The 13,322-nt window shown below is 34.0% G+C and overlaps 2 protein-coding genes across 8 annotated transcripts in view; one reads left to right on the top strand and one right to left on the bottom strand.

Annotated features, from left to right (window-relative positions):
- The window catches only part of NAALAD2 (N-acetylated alpha-linked acidic dipeptidase 2), a 63,005-nt gene extending 61,958 nt beyond the window's left edge, over positions 1 to 1,047 (top strand). For all 7 annotated transcript variants that reach the window (XM_077113304.1, XM_077113303.1, XM_077113305.1 and 4 more), the window contains one exon: positions 789 to 1,047. In XM_077113304.1, the coding sequence (XP_076969419.1) occupies positions 789 to 972 (184 nt within the window). In that variant the 3' untranslated portion in view covers positions 973 to 1,047. The remainder of the gene's footprint in view (positions 1 to 788) is intronic.
- Positions 1,048 to 10,392: 9,345 nt separating this feature from the next.
- Positions 10,393 to 13,322, bottom strand: part of CHORDC1 (cysteine and histidine rich domain containing 1) — a 48,559-nt gene continuing 45,629 nt past the window's right edge. Inside the window, exons 10-11 of the mRNA XM_077113309.1 lie at positions 11,164 to 11,226; positions 10,393 to 10,919 (exon numbers count right to left, since the gene is read on the bottom strand). Coding sequence (XP_076969424.1) covers positions 10,773 to 10,919; positions 11,164 to 11,226 — 210 coding nt within the window. The 3' untranslated portion in view covers positions 10,393 to 10,772. The remainder of the gene's footprint in view (positions 10,920 to 11,163; positions 11,227 to 13,322) is intronic.

Genomic DNA, 13,322 nt, shown 5'->3' with positions numbered 1-13,322 from the left:
GTCGCTCTCAAGGGTGGCAAACGGTATCTCATGTTTTTTTGATTTTCATTTCTCTAATGGCTAGTGGTGTTGAGCATCTTTTTGTGTGCTTTCTGGCCATTTGTGTATTTTCTTTGCAGAGATTACTGTTGAAGTCTTTTTCCTATTTTATAATAGTTGTCTGTTTTTCGGTTGAAGGATTTCTTTATATATTTTGTATGTTAAACCTTTATCAGATATGTAGTTTACAAATATTTTCTCCCATTGTATAGGTTGTTGTTTTACTTTAATGATAAAGTCTTTTGAGGAAATTTTTCAATTTTCCTCAAATTTTTCAACATTTTCAATTTTCATGAAATCACATTTTTCCCTTTTTTCTTTTGTTGCTTGTGTTTAGAGTGTAGAGTCTAAAACAACATTTCCAAACACAAGGTTCCAAAAACTGTGTCCGTATGTTTTCTTCCAGGAGCTTGACAGTTCTGGCTCATATACTTAGGTTTTTGACATATATATTTCTTGAATAACATTTTAAAAATCCATAGAACTGTACAAAACAGTGAACTCGAGTATAAACTGTGGACTCAGTAGTGTGTTTCACCAACTGTGTCAAAGGTCACTAATGCAAAGTGTTAACAGAGAAAACATTTTGTGAGGGTGACTGGTGGGAGATTTGGGAACTCTGTACCTTCTGCGTGATTTTTTGTAAACCTGTTTCTCCTATATAAGTGTATATATATATATATATATATATATATATATATATATATAGCTCCTGTAGCTCAATGTGCTTTTTTTTTTTTTTCAATTAGGCATATCATCTTTGCTCCAAGTAGCCACAACAAGTATGCTGGAGAATCATTTCCTGGTATCTATGATGCTATGTTTGATATTGAAAATAATCCAGACCCTCATTCAGCCTGGGCAGAAGTAAAGAAACACATTTCTATTGCAGCCTTTACAATTCAAGCAGCAGCAGGGACTCTGAAAGTATAGGAAGGTGTCAGCCAGTGGCTACCAAATAAAAGTGTTGTTGAAAGTGTGAGAATAAATTCATCTTTTTTTTTGATACTCATGAACTCAAAATATTCTTTAAAAGATGTGCTTGTCATTTTATGTTTTGATTTTAGACTTCCAACTTGCTTATTATAAAAAGAAGTCTGTAAGAAAGCAAAGCATATGAAATGTCATGTGTCTATATTAACAGAGCAATTATACTAAGAATATATTCTAGAGAGGAAATTGGATAGACTGTCAATACATGTGACACAAGGGTGTTTAGTATTTTTTCATACTGAAAATTAGAAATTATTTATCAATAACAAACTGATTTACAGTATAACAGTGCAGTTAAAATAAGGAACCAGAATTAGATGGTACATATTTTTTTCATCTCCATGTGAAGTTTGCCATGATGTTGCTAAATTTAAAAAGTGAGAGAACTCAATGTACCCCCCCCCAAAAAAAAAACAAAAACAAAAAACCCAAACCAAATGTTCAGATATTAAACTAAATATAGTGCTTATTTGGGGTGGTAGAATTTAGATGACTTTTACTCTTTTTCTATATTGCTTCAGGTTTTTTATGAACATATATTCCTTTTTTGAATAATACTTTCATTTTGAACAGAAAAAATTATACAAAATTCTGGGATATAATAAAGTTCATAAATTTTCTTTTTGCTACCTTTGTAACTTGACTGATTTTTCTATTTTGGAGACCTGCACAATACTCATTTACAGACATATATTGGCCATTTAATATTTTTCATATTTAGATCAGAATTTCAAAAATACCAATGAAGTAACATTCAAACTTTCAAGTTTATATATGGACATGATACAAGAAAATAATAAATTGCCTTCCAACTCTACAGTTTGGAGTAAAATGGGAACCTCGGAAATTACAGTGCTATAATAGATATTGGCCTTGATCTTGTCATTCCTTTTTAACCTTGAGCCATTAGTTTTCCTTTTCTTTCCTGTGATTATTCTATATTCAGGCCAGTATATTTCAGTAAGACTTCGCAGAAAATTTCCTTTCGTACCACCCCACTTCCTGCCCCCCTTTATAACTTCATTTTACTAACTTCAACAGGAATGATCTTCCTCGATGTGATCACCCCACACCCTATTATAAAACCCCTCAGTAGGGACCTTCCTTCTACTCAAAGGTACTAACAACTCCAGTTGCAACAAGTAGGAAAAACAGTGGATCAAATGCAAAAAAATTTTATCGATATAAGAGCTGCAGAAGCATTGAGAACTAAATATGCTAAAACAGAGTTAATGGAGGTAGCAGAGAATGTCAACTCTTTCCTTCCTTGGCATGGACTAAAAATCAGACTTGGTATGGTTATAGGAGTTTACTGGGCGATAAGAGAAATTCGAGTTTTAATGGCTACGTGGACTACCATAATGTGCTGGAATCTAGAGGCACACCAAAGCCCAAGGCTGTTTGCTTTTTCCCCATGAGATATTTGCTTAGAACTACGGCAGGTTGGAAAGCTTGGAGGACTGATTCTCTCTCAATTCAAGTCCAGGCCATTCTTCCTCTATAGAAGCCTGTCCCTCTCTCCTATTTGTCTGGCTAAATTGTACATATTTTTTCAGGATTCTGATGTCTTTCCATCCAGAAAATCTACCAAATGTGCTCCCTTCAGCCTTCTTTAGTCTTATTTTAGCATAGTTTTTAAGAACTTTTGTTTTCCTTGCTAGAACATTAGATGCTGTTTTGATCAGTTATCACCATCACATAGGAAATGGCCAAAATATATTTCCTGAATGAAATGAAAATAATAAGCAAACGGATGGCTACAATGTTAAAGATGTTTACAAACTTTTAAAAGTCATTAAAACATTAATAAAATATGTAAAATTGATAACTATCTACTCAGAGACAATTATTTTGGCAGGAAAAGCATGAAACTTCAAGGTTTTCTGATAATGTGATCTGGAATCACCCATGCATACACAAGGATTCTCTTTGGAAAAGGGATCCTATAATTTATAACATCCTAATTGTACATACGGGTGTTAATTCATTAAAACACTTTAGTTCAGGAACTTTTTGTCATTCCCCTGTAATTTAATGGGGCATCTTCCTAACCTCCCACAAATAAGAATCTAGCTAGTTTTAAATTTGAAAGAGTTTATTTGCTTGTCTAATGCACTACTATTTAATTTTGACACACTGCTTCTTTCATCCCATTACAAGTGACTTACATAAAACATAGTCTTCCAATCATCCACATCTATAAATGCAGAGATGTAGAAAAAGGTTCTAGAACTCTTCATTTTTGTTGCTACTGTTGTTGTTGTTGGGAGTCCAGAGATAAGCCCAATTTATTTATATGCACATATCTTTAGAACAAGCTCCTGCATAGGACAAATTCATTACTATGGGCCTTTTACTTTTGGTCACATAGCTGGACTCTATCCTAATTCACAACTGGTGCCCCCATAAGCCACTCAGAGGACCTTACCAAGAAATTCAATGGTTCAGACGACTGAAACTGAAAGCACGTTCTTAAAAAATGGTAATCATCATTTGATACTAATGAAGAAGAACTGAACACCAATAAACAGTAGCTCCAATTCTGGGTTGTGCGTGGTGACCTTGATGTCTACTGCTATGGCTAAGTTTAAGGACTTTGGAGTAAAACAACATAATTTCAAAAGCTATTATCACCATTTGCTTTCTATGGAACCATAAGCAAGTTATGTAGCTTGCTGTCTTTATCCATCTGTCAAATAGGGGTTACAGAATATATTCCTAGGGGTATTCTGAAGATAAAATGAAAAGCTATGATCGAGTTCTCTGCAAAGTGTTTGGCACATTCTAATTGTGAAAAAATTGGCTGTTACTATGTCTACTGCTTCTTTGAATTAAGTGTAATTACTACTTCCTAAACTCCTAACCCTAAATCTAACTAAGTAAATTAATCCTGTAATTGGACATCTACTTTTCCTAAAGGTTTTTAATTATCTGCCTGAAAAGTGAGACTAAAATTTCATCTAATCAGTATCTTTCAATCATGATTTTCATTATCCTATTATTGACTTTCTGCTTCCTTAAATTTGATCCCCTCCTCTGAAACTACCTTTTTCTTGGAAGGGGTAGACACACTTGAAGGTATCTTCAAGGCATCAAAAATAATTCAAAATGGTCTTAATATGAAATAATCAGTCTCAGATCAATCTATGATTAGAATCTAGCATTCTTTAGTGGGGAGCCTTTAAAAATCTTATAGAAAAACTGAATTATAATGAACTCATTAATTTTAACAACCCTAAGGTAACAAATATTTAAAACTTGTTAAGTTTTGACCCATAACCTCTAAATTTCCCTCCACTTTAAGAATACATCCTTTCTAGTTTGTCATTCATACAGGCACAATGTACTGTGGTGAATTTGTTTTTGTCCTTCCTGCCTTTCGTCCTCATTTTTCTCATAAAATAATCTTTCCTTCACATGGGGGACCCAACAGAGGTGGTGTGGGTGGCACACTCTGGACATTCAAGATGTAAGCCTGAGCAGTCCTTTGTTGGATTTAATTCCATGCCTGTTTATTTCTACTACAAACTTAGCAGCAGCAGGGACTGTCCTTGTAAAGCAAGATGCTCTCAAACCTCAGAATGCTAACTACCTCCTCCTTGCTATAGCAAATACCAATGCTTAAATAACGGCAACTTACTGGCTCACAGTTTTGAAGCCAGAAGTCCACATCAAGACATCATCAAGGTGGTGCTCTTCCCATAGACTGGCATTATGGGGTCTAAGTGCTGGGTTCCTTGGTTTCTGTGTCTCATGGCAAGGCATGTGGAAGCCTCTACCTTCTCTTCTGGGTTTCATTAACTTTCGGCTTCAGGCCACTCCCTCTGAGCTTTCTCTGTTTTGAGTTTCATTCTGCTTATCAAGGACTCCAGTAATAAAATTAAGACCCTACTGATTAAGGTGGGCTACAACTTGACTAAAGTAACATTATCAAAATGTCGTATTTACAATGGGTTTGCACCCCCAGGAGTGGATTAAGTTTAAGAACATATTTATCTGGGTGGGGTACTTAGCTCCAAACCAACAGTTAGTTAATATAGTTAGTATATTTATTTACTACTCCAAATCCTGAGAGCCAGACAAAGCCTTCCTTAAAACTTCAGACCTGAGTCACCTGTATTTTCTTCACCTGGATGTTGAAAAGATTCCTTTAACTCATTGGTCCCTTGCAAAAATCACTTCCTTCAAAACCATCTTCTACATTTCCTATCTAGTTTAGGCTCTCTGTTCTCAAACCTACAAATTATTCTAGAATCTTCTCCATTTCCTGATCCTAAATCTTTTAATTTATCCACTCTTCCTTATTCCTACCACCACTGCTGTATTCCATGCCCTAATCGTACCTGGTATGTCTTTTTAAACCATCTCCAATTCCTTTTTTTATCAAACTGATCTTTCAAAAATACAAGCCTTATTATGACTGTATTAAGACAAATAAAAATAACTGAAGAGGAACTAACCTGAATAAATTTGGAAACACATCTGTAAGACAAAAGGGAAAACAAACTATACCTAAGAATTGCACTCCAGTTGTTGGGGAGGAGAGACACACCTCCTATGTAGAATCCTAAATCATCTTATGTAGATACTCTGCCCTTAAGGACACATAAAATAACTCCCTACTTAAGTGTGGGCTGTACACAATTACTTCCTTCCAAAGAGTACAATACGGAAAGAGGGAAAACAAATAACTTTACACCGACCAATTTAGACAGTTATTAAGGTTAAAATCATCAGTGACAAGTCATGCTTAAAGTATGTGTCATTGATATGACATGAAAGAAGTGCACTTTAAGGCTGTAGTTTTCATCCCGCAAATACGTAAGTCTAATCATAAGAAAGACACTAGAAAAATCCCAAAAGAGACGTTCTACAAAATACCTGAACACTACTACTCAAAATTTTCAGTTATCAAAAGTCTGAGAAACTTTGTCGAAGCTAAAAGAAGCTAAGAGAGACATGAGGACTAAATGCAATGTACGCATAGATGGGATCTGAAAAAGAAAAAGGACATTAGGTAAAAACTAAGGAAATCTGAATAAAGTACGGGCTTTAGTAACATATCAATATTGATCCATTAATTTTTCACATACACACATCATACTTGAGATGTTAATGGAAGAAACAGAGTGGAGGTATACGGGATCCTACTGTATTATCTTCACAAGTGCTCAATAAACCTTAAACTAGTTTATTTAAAAAAAAAAATAACAGGAAAAAGAATGCAAGCCCAATCAGACTATTCTGATAGTAGTTTTCAAACTTTACATCAGAATAACCTGTAGGCTATGCTGTAAATTCTCTCCGATTCTGACTTAGTAGGTCTAGTTTAGGAGCAAAGAATTTGTATTTTTAATAAATTCCCAATGATCTTGCTGCTGGTCCAGAAATTTTAAGTTGATAACCACTTGCCTAGGCTAGGAGATAACAAAAATTCAAGCGATTCTTTGCTGACTCCTTTGTTTACAATCTTAGCTATCGTCTTCCCTATGAAGGAAGCTTATGTACCAGATGCTATAAATGGTAAGACTTGCTTTAACTAGGTCTAATATTTTTAGTGAAAAAAAAGGGGGGAGGGGAAGGAGAGTTTGAATCTGTTTTAGTATACATGTTTTCTAAAACGTAGATATATAAATCACTACCAAAACAGCAATGCACATTTTTTTAACAGAGGATTCTGAAATTGCTTTGGAGGCCATTTAGAAAAACTAGAGGTCCTAAGAATTTTCAAATCACAAATGATACGTTTTTAATTGTTATAATAACCAAAATAACTGAAACTAAAGGGCTACACCTTTACAAATTTATTTTCTAACAAAACACAACAAAATAAAAATTTGTTCCTGAATATCAACACACTTGTTAGAAGTTTTCCATGTATATGCCAATGTTTTATGAAACCTGCTAATTCAAGCAGCATAGAATAGTGGTTAAGAGTAACAGACCACAAAGCTAGAGTACCTCAGTTTCAATTTTACTCTGCAGCTCAGTACATTCAACTCTGGGCAAAAGTTATCTAATCTTCCTGTGCCACGAATCAGTTTCCTCAACTTCAATAAAATAATAGAACCTACTTCATAGGGGCAGCATATTTGCAGGTACTATACTTGAAAATAGTGATGCAATGGGCTGGCCAAAAGATAGCAGTCCAGCTTTTCTGCAAGCTACAAAGGGATACAGACATTCACAAAGTAATCACACAAATAGAGAAAGAAATTTGAGTGACTATGGAACTGCAAATTGAAATTAACACTATAGAAGGAAAGGGTCACACTTTTTACATTAATATACCCATCTAATCTCTTTTGAGGGAGGAAAGGAAAGTACTACAGGTTTAAGAAGGTTCCTTATTAACCCTATTCCAGGCTTAATCACTAATCGTACTTTAACTAGCAGTTTTAAAAAGGATAATTTAACAATCCCAGCATTTGGATACTGTTTTGTCAAAAAGGAGTGGCAAATTAAATAAATTATGTTGACACACAATCTGGAACTAAGTAACATAAAACATTTAATGCTGGAAGTTTATTCATTTTAATGGACATTAAAGGTGGCCTACTAAATTGGAAAACTAAGTCATTAATACATATATAGTGAAAACATACTACCTACAAAACTGTTCTTGAAGGAACATTCATCACAATCCTAAACTATATAAAATCTTAGCCAAACAATTCTATGCAGAAGAAAAACTTTGCAAGACCAGTACTTTAGGGATAATACATACATATAAAGTCCTAGGCATCTACAATTAACTTTTAAAAAAAGGCAAGCCATGCAACTTTAGATGAGTTTTAAGTTGTAAGATATCTGAGAAGTAGGTAAATAGATAGAAAAGCCACCTCCCACCAACTAAACAAAAAGTATGAAAATAAATGAAACAAAACCTTAACAAAAAAATTAGCAGCTGAACTTAACTTACATTTCAGAACTGAGGTTGTTAAAATTATGATCTAACCAAAAGAATACAAAGTAAATACTACATATGAATGCCACTTCAAAACAGTTTGCAATGAAAATAAAAAATAACCTGTTAATATTCTAAGGTGATAAGTACCTGATTCTTTAAAAAAAAACAGAAAGGCTACAAATACCCAGATATCCTAAAACTGACCAGAACTTATAAACAAGCTTTTAAAATTTTATTTAAAGTAGATATAATGCATGGCATGCATTTTGAGACTGCTGAATGACTGATTTAAATAAAAAACAGGGGCAGAGGAATAACAACCCAAAGTCATCTTAAAATATTTGCAAAAACTAAGGTTCTCTTCACCCTAAGATGGTGCTTGAAGAGTTTCTTAAAGAATAAACAAAACAATTTATATTTTAAGAAATTAAAATCTTACATAAAACCTAAATTATGTATTAAAAAAATTAGTCCTTTTCGAGTATATGGTTATGCCAAAAATTATATTATCTACCTGTAAACAATTTATGGTAAGCTGATTTCAGCTTTTTTCTTGTTTATAAATTACTGACTTAAATTATAACAAAAAAAGCTAGGTTCAGTCTATTTATTTATTAAATCCTTTAATAAAAATAGGTAGTCAAAATTAAACAATGTCTTAGTTAATTGTATTGTACAAAAATTAGTTTATTAGTTTTGTGAATGTTCTATGGTTATGTAAGATCTAACAAAAGGATATACAGGAACTCAACTATTTTTTTTTTACGAGTCTTCAAAACACTAAATCTACCTTTGACTGTTTTGCTACAGTAATTTACTTTAAATTCTTAGAAAGACAGTATATTTCTAGAGGAATAACTCAAAGTTTAAAAAAAGCATTTTTAAAATCAATTTCCTTGGAAAATTAATAGAGCAAAACATAGTCTACCTAACCATAATTTTGTTCCTTTATGTACGAGTCTAAGACAAATATTATTTAGTTATTAACCTGGGTAACAAATTCAGAGGTTCTTAGGAATAGGACAAGAAATAAAATGGCCATTATAGTAATCAGATTAAACATTTAAAAAATGAGCTCTGTAACTAACTCTGAGATGAAAATCCACCTGCTTTAAATAATAGTTCACTTTCACATAATGAAGTAAGGTATTATTTAGGGGAAAAGTCTCAAGATGGCAATATTAAAAAATGTATATTAATTATACTTTAAATCAAGGTCCAGTCTTTTACCCCAAAAAATAAAAATTTCATGTCTCTAAATGAACCCAGATTTATAAGTCATATAAGATAACTTTTAAGAAATCTGACTGTAGTCAGACTCTTAAGTACCAGACTCTTAAGTACTCTATTTGGTTTCCAATGTGTACTACCAAAAATTTCTTGCCATAGGACTTTGATGTCCTAAAAGCCTGGTAAGCTATTATAGCTGGCCAGATTTTGAGTCTGTATTTCTAAGAGAGCTAAACCATTTAATACCTACCTAATTACATCCAACAATTATTTACTAAAAATAGTAGAATGAGATACACTTTTTAATGCGTTAAATAAAACTATACTTCTGCAAGCTTTTCTTTATAAGAATTTAATTACAAGAAAAGGAAAACCCTCTAAGTAAAAGGGCTTGGGAAATAATCGTTTTAATCTATAAACATAATTCATACTCAAACTTAATGTTTTGTCAAAGATTCTTCCTTCATAATATTTCTTAATTTTAGTTTTCTTTGTGAGCTCTGCCCTCTCTCAAAAAGTAAACTATCATTTAATGGGTCCAATGAGCATAAACAATTTAATTCAGTGATTCCTAAATTAAAACAAATGAAGTACAATAAATATCACCTAGAACTGTCAAGTTCTTCATGAAGGTCTAAAAAAGAGACTCAAAATAATTAAGCCATTTTATATATAACATGTAAGAAACAGTTGTTATAAAGCAAAGCATTTACGTATTCTAATGTATTTTCACAAGCCTTTAAAATCTATAATTTTACAGATATAGTTTTCCATCAATGAGGCCAGATAAAGTTTCTTTTGATATGTAACTAATTAAAGGTTTTAAGGCTTTATAGCTTTAAAGGCTATAGGCTTACAGACTACAATTTAGTCATAACACTATACAAAGGACTTTAAAATAATATTATATTTAACATTATTGCTATAGTCTTACAAAACCGTGAATTTTAACCAAATTGATATCTCAATCATCTTATTTATCATGCCTCCTATACAATTATATCACACTGCTTGGCAAGTAATCCAGGTTACTGAAATACTGTTTTAATTCAATTAATTGTAACTGAATTCTAACATGCTAACCAATTTGTTACACTATTTACTACAATTCCTCTCCTAGAAAATGTAACCATCCCAATTGGAAAGAACAATGCAGAGCTTCATCTCTTCCTTAAAGATTTTCAAGTATTATAGGAACATAAATCCATGAAAAAAACTGATTCAAATTTGACATTCCATCTTGTTTTACTCATTATGGAATAAGAGAAAAGGTAAAAGAAAAGTTCTTTAATATTCCTCTGCTCAACATAAATATACTAAGAAGTTCTACAACTCTGTTTATGAACTAATTTCTAACTTCTTCAAGTAAAGAACACAACCATGGTTTCATTAGTGAAGAGAAATGAACAACCAACCTTATGTAACTCAAAGGAAGATGGGAGAGAATAAAAATATAAAATGACTTTGGCTTTTAAAAACCTACTACTGTTGACCCTGAAATGCCAGACTTCAACAACAAAAAAATTTATAGCAGCAAGCCACCAATCCATCACACATTATTAACAATGCTGATATAGGCAATGGTTTTTCCTTTCTCCAATCAATCTGCTATATCTTCCTTTTGTTTTTCCTGCTTTTTGGTTGCAGGCAGTTCAAGGCTTGCCCATTGCATGGGTTCAGCTTTTCTCATGGTGATTTCAATCTTGGTTGCAGTCATAGACACATAACTTCGCTTTACATCAATCACCTGCAACATATGAAAGAGAAAGTAAACCTGGGTTGCTTTTTCAGTCTCAGATGAAAATACTGGTCTGGCCAATGCTAATAATCCCAAACTCAAGATTCTAAAGTCATTTTTAAACCTAGATTTGACTTTCTGATAAGATGTATTCTTAAAACTATATCCCTACTTTGCACCCATGCTTACCTTTTATTCTACAAATGGTGTTTTAAATTATCAGAAAAAATTCTAAAGGCAACATAATACTTACTCCCCATAACTTCACATTTTGATGAAATTTTTTCTCTCCTTCAAATACAATGTGCACATTCAACTGAAAAATATACAGAAAGTTGATTAATGTAAACTGAAAATTTCTAAGATGCAACAATGACAAAACATGAAGACTGATAAAAATCAACTAAGCTACTGTTAAAAAACATAGCCAATAACTGCATTTTTTTCATTTGAGAAAAAGAAAACAAAAGAAAAATTGACTAAGTTTCATATTTAAAGCTAAAGGGGGCAGTGCAAAGGTGGCTAAGCAGGCAGAATTTTCGCCTGCCATGCAAGAGACCTGGGTTTGATTCCTGGTGTGGTGCCTGCCCATGCAAAAAAAAAAAAACAAACCACCAATGAATTAAATAAATAAATAAAGCTAAAGGGCCATTACAGTCCTTAATAAATTCTAAGTGAATGCAATATCACCAGAATGTTTCAGAAGTAACTATACTATGCATATTTTCCTTTAAAATTGTTCACATGAAAGTAATTAAAAACTCTGTTTTCAAACAGAAAAGATCATAAGAGCTTATCTTAAAAATCAGCAAAAACTATGAGGCATGCAACTAGGTGAATGAAACTTAAGGACAGTATGCTGAATAAAATGTCAAGAACAAAAAGATAAATATTATCATGCCTCACTCATATGGATAAACTATAATATACAAACTCAGAAAATTGAAGTCAAAAGCATGGGTTATTAGGTTGGGGCCTATTATAAAGGTTCCTAGATTCTAAGCTCTTACAGCAGCCACATATATTTAAGAGTTGTAGCTGACATTTCTAAATTCTGTGATACTGAGCTATTTGTATGTAACCTGGTAGCTCCCTGAAATTTCAGGTACTTATGTGACACCCAAGACTCAGAGTTGGAGCACTGAGGCTATGAAAATCAGCATCATCCTATTCAGCAACTATTTAAAAAGCTAGAGAAATGGTAGGATTTCATCTAGAGATGTGACTGGGACTGATCTGGATAGGACTAGCGTAGATCAGAAGAGTGGATGAAGGATATGGCCCATATTTTTTGGCTTCAATCTCTGTGTGAGATCAGGGAGAGATTTTATTTGATGCAAGTTTTATATTTTGGGTAGCACATTACCTAATTTGTTGTGTGTAGTCAGTTTGCTTCAACACCATGATTGCATGGAGTCTTGAGTGGGGCATGAGATTTTGTGGTTTGCACAGGTTGGTGTGGTGCCCTGATTTGTCCCAGAGGAATTTGGGCAGAGAGTAAAAAAGTATTTGCAACATGCCCTTGGGGAACTGAGGAGAGAAAGGAGGAAATATTACAATTCCCCATATGGGGAATCCTCACATTCTCACAAGCAATAGGGATGGCGAGTTCGGTGGGCTGAGCCCTCAATCTTGGGGTTTGCCCCTGTGAAGCTTGTTCTGCAAGGGAGAGGCTAAATCTACTGATGATTGTGTTTAGGAGACACCCAGGGAGAGCCTCTTTTGCTGCTTGAGTGTGGCCTCTCTCGCTAAGCTAACTTGGCGGGTGAACTCACTGCCCTTCCCCCTATGTGGGACATAACTCCCAGGGGTATAAGTCTCCCTTGGCAATATGGGACCTGACTCCTGGGGATGAGTCAGAACCTGGCATCATCAGAATGAGAAAGTCTTCTTGACCAAGAAAGGGAAGGGAGAAATGAGACACGGTGGAGTCTCAGTGGCTAGGAGATTTCAGACAGAAGTTATCCTGGAGGTTGTTCTTATGCATTGGGTAGATGTTCCTTTCTAGTATGCAGTGTGTTGGAGTGGCTGGAGGAGGGTGCCTAAGACTGCTGAACTGTGTTCCAATGGCCCCAAAAAATTCTTGGGGATAAACTGTGTGGCTTTTGCAGTGTGTTGTGAAAACCTTGCATCTGATGCTTCTTTTGTCCAGGGTGTGGAGAGATGAATGAAAAAAATAAATAAGGAAAAAAAAATTAAAAAAAATAAATGGATGAATGGTAGGTGTAGATGGGGGTAAGAGGTAGGTGGATTTGAATACTGTGGGTTGGTGAGAGGGAGGGGTGAGGGTGTGGGATGTATGCGTGCTTTCTTTTCTTGGAGTGATGCAGTTGTTCTGGAGGCGGTCATGGTGAAGAGTGCAGTTCTGTGATGGTGTTGTGAGCCACTGACTGTGTGATATGGTTGGGCTGT

This window comes from Tamandua tetradactyla, chromosome 8 (assembly GCF_023851605.1).
Source record: "Tamandua tetradactyla isolate mTamTet1 chromosome 8, mTamTet1.pri, whole genome shotgun sequence".
In the NCBI taxonomy this organism is placed as follows: Eukaryota; Metazoa; Chordata; class Mammalia; order Pilosa; family Myrmecophagidae; genus Tamandua; species Tamandua tetradactyla.
Note: the sequence above shows the minus strand (reverse complement) of the source record. Positions and strands in the feature narration are given on the sequence as shown.